Source organism: Lolium perenne, chromosome 7 (genome assembly GCF_019359855.2).
Source record: "Lolium perenne isolate Kyuss_39 chromosome 7, Kyuss_2.0, whole genome shotgun sequence".
Lineage (NCBI taxonomy): Eukaryota > Viridiplantae > Streptophyta > Magnoliopsida > Poales > Poaceae > Lolium > Lolium perenne.
Window position 1 is genome coordinate 31,514,642 of NC_067250.2, and position 6,330 is coordinate 31,520,971.

Here is a 6,330-nt window from a genome sequence, read left to right on the forward strand (position 1 = left end):
AAAGCTGAACTTAAGGAGCAAAAGCAAAATGTGTCGCACTAGTACAGTTTTGTTCTGTAGTTGTTTACATATGGTATGATGTACCTGGAACAGCTTTTTTCTGAATGTCGTGCAACTGCGAGATTTACTTGAAAATTTGCCATTGACAGGCAAGTTTAGCAGCTATCAAGCCTAGAAAAGTTGATGTCGCATGTCGGTGTAATTTTTTTATCCCACATCTCCAAGGAAGGAATTTTGTGCATCTTCTCTACCAGTGGGCTTTGTATCAATCATGCCAGTAGGAGTAACTGTGGGAAGTCGAGTCAGTCAGATAATCCCAAAGAAGGCGGCTCCTATATATGCATCAATCCATCTTGAATCTACCAAGCAGATGTACAGACTTCTCAAGCAGTCATGAATTAGACTTTGTATAACTGTGATGGCCACTAGATCGCAGCTAGACATGCAATTCACCAAAGCAACTTCAATCCCCAGAGTCCCTTTCATCAGAGCCCCTATCACGGCGGGTAAGAGCATTCTGTTGTGGCTGAGAAATCCAGTGCAGCCCACCTAGCAACTCCGAGTACATCCTCTGGTCCAATGCCCCTCGCTTCCTCTGTTTCAGCTCCTCCAGCAACTCGAACGCATCCTCTGTCCGCGTAGCTCGGCACAGCTCCTCCAGCAGCGTCCTGTAGGTGATCATATCTGGCTTCCTCTTGCAATCCAACATATCCAAGAGCACCTCCCTTGATTCTTCGAACCTCCATTCCAAGGCTAGCGCGGCTACTGCCGACATGTACACACACCGCCGCTCGGCACGAACCCCTTCTCCCTCATCTCCTTCAAATACTCCAACCCCTTATCGGTCCTGCCCTTCTGGAACATGGCCTTGACAATGTAGCCGTAGGTGAACTCATTCGGCTCGCAGCTGTAAAGGGGCATTTCCCGGAACACCTTGAGGGCGTCGTCTATCTCAAGACAGCGGCCGTACGCCTTGATGATGAGGTTGAGCAGGTAGGTGTCCGGGACGACGCCGGAGGCCTTCATCTGGCGGGAGAGGGATCTGACGGCGTGGAGGTAGACGAGCGACGCGGGCGGGCGGCGGACGCGGCGGACGACGGTGCTGAGGAGCAGCGTGTAGGTCTCGACGTTGGGGCGGCAGGCGGCGGCGGCCGGGAGGGCGCGCATCTTGTTGAACATGTCGAAGGCGATGGGGAAGAGGCTTCGGCGGTCGCAGCAGAAGCGGAGGCATGCGTTGAAGAGCTGGAGGTCGGGAGGGCAGGCCCCCGCGAGGACGTCCTGGATGAGGTTCTCGGCGGCGACGGGGCGCTTGCCGGAGGCGGCGGCGTTGAGGGCGGCGAGGTAGGAGGCCGGGGCGTGGCGGAAGCCCGGGCGGAGGGCGGCCCAGCGGAAGAGCGCGAGCGCCAGGTCCGGGTCCTGCTCGGAGTTGATGGCGTCGGCCAGGTCGCGGGCGGTGAAGCCCGGGCGGAGGCGCGTGACCCACGCCGCGAACTGGTCGTCCGGCGGCGTGCGGACGGGGGATTGCGGCTCCCATGCGGGCGCAGAGGTCTCGGATTCGCCAAAGGAGGGGGGCGAAGAGGCGCTGGTGAAGTGGTGGGGCTTTAAGAGGCGGAGGCTGCGAGGTAGGCGGCGGGCGGCGGCGGCGGCGGCGGCGGCGGCGGCGGCGGCGAGGAGCGCCATAGCAGGTGGTGTTCGCTGCGTTGGTCGGCGGCAAGGTCACACCATGAAGGTCACGCAGTCGAGAAAGACCTGTCGCGGACCGGAAACGTGGGCCGGCGTAGACGGGCCGACGAGAATAAAAAGCCCGTTAGCATCGAAAAGTAGTGGGTGGGGATGACGAATCTCTCAGACCATGGAGATGCTGCCGTCAGTACCGTCGGCGTCGCGCGCCTTCTCACGGCGGCGCCGTCGGCGGAGGCGGGCGACGAGGGAGACGAGGGCCGCGGCTAGGGCAACGCCAAGGAGGTCGGCGGCGGCGTCCCGGAGCGAGGCGCCGGAGGACCCGAAGAGCCGAGCCTCGTCGGCGACCTCCTTGGCGGCGCCGACGGCGAGGGAGGCGGCGCAGCCGAGGGGCAGCGCGTGGCGGCGGAGGAAGGGGCGGGAGCTCCGGCCGGCCAGCGCCGCAGCGGCGAGCGCGATGAGGAGGCAGGCGAGGACGTGCTGCAGCTTGTCTGGAGCGAGCCACTCGTCGCCCCACTCCATCCGCCGTGGGATCTGTTTCTCTGCTTCTCCCTCCGCTAGGCCAAATCTAATTTCTGCGCGCGCACCATTCACATCTTCATCTCCAAAAGTATTGAGCACCATTTTTTAATTTTTTGGTTTTTGGCGCCACTTTTTAGGAGCCGAGCCGGCTGCAGCATTTTCAGATACGCTTTGCAAAACTAAACACAAGTGATGAACATACGAATCTAAATCCTTTTACAAATTTATCACGCACGTATAAAGAACACATACATTCAACATCATAGCTTCATCATCATACCATAGTTCAAAAGCATACCATAGTTTAACACAAACAAGTACACAAACACAATCAAAAGTTCACACAAGCACATGACAATCATAAAAACAATGCAACCGGCACTCATGCCTCATCTTCTCCATTGCCATCTTCGTTTTGTGCTTCTTCATTGCAAACGTCGGCGGTGTTGGGAATGTTGTGGGAGCCCACGCCATCACCCATCAGAGCTCCAAAGGCACACCACTCGTGGGAGGAACGGGAGCTACCACGTAAGCCATGAATCAACCCAGTGAAGATCAAATGTGACATGAAACTACTGCTATTTATAAAAATTTCATATCAAGTGCTCGTCTCATCGGAAATATCGAGTTGCTATGGAGGATGGGGCTCTAGCTAAGTTATTCCAGATGCGGCACAGGATGGGTGTCATTGTCCTAGTCCCCGGAGCAGGGCGATGTGATGGTCTGGCGTTGGTCAGGCGATGGATGCTATTTTTTATTCAAGTCAGCGTACGGATCTTTCTACGCTGGCTCGACGAAAGCAGTCATCACTGACGAGATCTGGTGGTCGTGGGCTCCGTACAGATGTTTCTTCGATTGGTTTGCCTCGTGGAATCGTTGTTGGATGGCTGATAGGTTCCAGCATCGGGGACTCCCTTGCCTGGTGGCCTGTCCATTGTGTAACCAAGAGCCGAAGACCTTGCAGCACCAACTCTTGGGTTGTGTGGTGACTCATAAGGTCTGGTCCTAGACGCTGGACTGTTGGGATAAGGCTGCCTGGCTCTCAGATGTGGACTCAAACTTGGTGTAGTGGCGGTCGTCTCGCTCTTGTCCTAAGGCGCATAGAAAGGACATGTCGACAGCAATCATCGTTGTCTTCTAGTACACTTGGAGGCACATGAATGACGTGGTCTTCAACAGTGTGTGTGGCGTCACATGCGGCTCTTAGAGAGAAGATGAAGGAGGGGTATGATAGGTGGCACTTGGCCAAGGTGTTCAGTAGAATCGCCTTTTACTTTCCGGAACCTAGAGAGTTACTGTAGCAACTAGGAGAGTAGGCTTTGGTTGGGAGCTGCCCCCTGGTGGGCAGCACGCACTTTGCCTTCATTGGCACTCTTCTATATGATTGATACACATTTCCAAGGTGTATTTTTGAAAAAAAAAATCTTTTTGAGAAACCAACGGGGACGATCGACCGACTAAACTCAGATCAAGTTCAAACATTGACCAAGAGAAACAAACAATTCAACACATGTAATAGGTAGAGATTTGCTTTATTCAAAATATTCTTATTATTTGATTATTAATAAAGCCATCCATGATGGGCTTCCCTCGACAAAAAATAAAAAGAAAACACTCATAAAAGGTACTCATAAAAAAATTACACCTCGAACAAAGATACCACACGAAAATTTTAGTTTTGAGCGGGAATTTCATCTTCCAAATTTTCTTGTTATTATCAACTAGCGTCTCTGGTTGGATTAGAGCTTTGTACATAGAATCCACTAAGAAATTTCTACTCTTATCTAGACTTCTGAAAGTGCATGGAGCCCCCATGTGTGGTTTTGGTAATTAATGATAATCCCTATGGACTAATGTTTGCATTGAGTTATATTTGTAGGAGTTATCCATAGGCAATGCTTGAACCATATGTTGGCTTCAAGGTTGCAATAAGAAGAAATTGATGAAGGATATCAAGTGTCAAGTATGTCTTGAAGATGAAGATGAAGTGAGCCCTCAAGTTACTTCAAGACATCAACATGATGAAGAATGAAGAAATGAAGTGCAAGTTCAAGATGAGCCAACTCGAAGAGATCATAAGCTTGAAGCTTGCCTTGAAGAAAATGAAGTGCAAGTTCAAGATGAGCCATCTCGAAGAGATCCTTTGCATGACTCTTTCCATCCATATGGTGATCATGGATATGTGAAGATGCGCCAAAGAAGAAGTTCTCCCATGGTGGATTGTGGGGGAGCAATCCACAAGACTTCGTCAAGCAAGCACAATCAAGAAAGGCGTTCCATCGTGTTGCGGTCAAGATCGTCATCATCGAGCTCAAGTGGAATACGCAAGTACAAGGTTTGCTCTTGATATGGTTTCTTTCTCACCGGTCTCATAGTGTAGTTGGAGACCGGTTTATAGTTTAGTTGCCGTACTATCAAGAGGGCTCTCGAGTGAGTAACTCGATCGTATCCTTCGGAGAGCTCAAACCTTTGCATCCTTGCATCATTTTCTTGGTTGTTGTTTGGATCTTATCCATGTGATGTTTTAGAGTTTGTGCTTATTCTCATGACAAGCTCTAGTTCATCAAGAATGGTTTTTGCACGGGCAACTTGTTGCATTTTCAAGGTTGGAGGTTTTTACCGGTATGTCTTTTTTAGATAGGTCAAACCTTTCATCATTTGTTTCTATCCTACATTGTTGTATTATGATGGTTCCCTGCATGATCTTGTAGAGCTTGTTCCTAGCTTTAAAACAAGCCCAAGATCATCAAAATCAGGAATCGGATGCTAAAGTTATGCCCGTTTCATTTTGATGTTTCTGCCAGTTTTCAGGGGGGCAGATATTCCGGCCCAAGTTTGGGGCGGATAATCCCGAAAAATCCGGCCTCTGGGAAAATTCAGCCAAAAATCCAGCCCCCATCCAGGGGCATGTTTTTTCTGGTCCTTAGCCGCTTTTCGGGCCCCGAATATTTTGCAAATATCCGGCCGGAAAATCGGGCCAGAGCATACCCCAAACGGTCATATTTCGATGGGAGGGGTATTTAAGCACCCCTTCTTCCTCCTTGGGCTGGTTGGTTCACTCTCTCTCTCCCCTCCATTGTTGTCCTTCAAAGCTTGCCCTAGTTCTTGATTCCTCCCATGATTCTTGCATATTCTTGAGGGAAAAAGAGAGGAGATCTAGATCTACATCTTCACCAATCAAATCCCTCTCTTTGTGAGGGGAACCCACTAGATCTTGATCTTGGAGGATTTTTGTTCTCCTCTTTGTTCTTCCTCTCTTATTCCCCCAATAGCTTTTGTAGCTTTGTTGGAATTTGAGAGAGAAGGACTTGAGCATCTTTGTGGCGTTCTTGCCATGGCATTTGGTGCATCGGTTTGAGTTCTCCACGGTGATTCGTGGTGGTGAAAGCAAGAAGGTTGTTACTCTTGGGTTCTTGGAACCCTAGACGGATTCTAGGCCTTTGTGGCGATTTGTTGGGAGCCTCCAATTAAGTTGTGGAAGTGTGCCCCAACCTTTGTGTAAGGCCCGGTTTCCGCCTCGAAGGAAATCCCTTAGTGGAACCGTGACCTAGGCCTTTGTGGCGAGGGTCACCGGAGATTTAGGTGAGGCGCCTTTGTGGCTTTCGGTTGTGTGGTGTGAGTACCGCATCTTGGGGTGAGGCCTTTGTGGCGTTGGTGTGCATCGAGCAACCACACCTCAAGGTGAGCCTCTTGTGGCGTTCGGGAGCACTAAGCCACCGCACCTCTAGGAGATTAGCACTCGCAGAGTGTGAACTTCGGGATAAATCATCGTCTTCCACGTGCCTCGGTTATCTCTATACCCGAGCTCTTTACTTATGCACTTTACCTTGTGATAGCCATCGTGCTTGAAGTTATTTATATCTTGATATCACATACTTGCTTGTATTGCTTAGCATAAGTTGTTGGTGCACATAGATGAACCATTGCTTAGAATAAGTTGTTGGTGCACATAGGTGAACCATAGTATATAGGCTTTGGGCTTGACAAAGTAAACGCTAATTTTATTCCGCATTTGTTAAGCCCATCTCGTAAAAGTTTTAAATCGCCTATTCACCCTCCCCCCCTCTAGGCGACATCCGTGTCCTTTCAATTGAGTATCGGAGCAAGGTCTCTCATTTTAGGCTTGAC

The 6,330-nt window shown here is 50.5% G+C and overlaps 1 protein-coding gene and 1 pseudogene across 1 annotated transcript; both read right to left on the reverse strand.

Moving 5' to 3' along the window:
• Nucleotides 1–311: 311 nt before the first annotated feature.
• On the reverse strand, nucleotides 312–2,003 carry LOC139833264 (pentatricopeptide repeat-containing protein At3g25210, mitochondrial-like; annotated as a pseudogene).
• On the reverse strand, nucleotides 1,677–2,247 carry LOC139833265 (uncharacterized). Its single transcript, XM_071823489.1, has one exon. The coding sequence runs from the start codon at nucleotides 2,200–2,202 to the stop codon at nucleotides 1,846–1,848; it is 357 nt and encodes a 118-aa protein (XP_071679590.1). The 5' UTR covers nucleotides 2,203–2,247; the 3' UTR covers nucleotides 1,677–1,845.
• Between the last annotated feature and the right edge of the window lie 4,083 nt (nucleotides 2,248–6,330).

Bases quoted from the DNA above. Each gene is read 5' to 3' on its own strand.
- LOC139833265 (XM_071823489.1), bottom strand. From the start codon at position 2,202: ATGGAGTGGGGCGACGAGTGGCTCGCTCCAGACAAGCTGCAGCACGTC.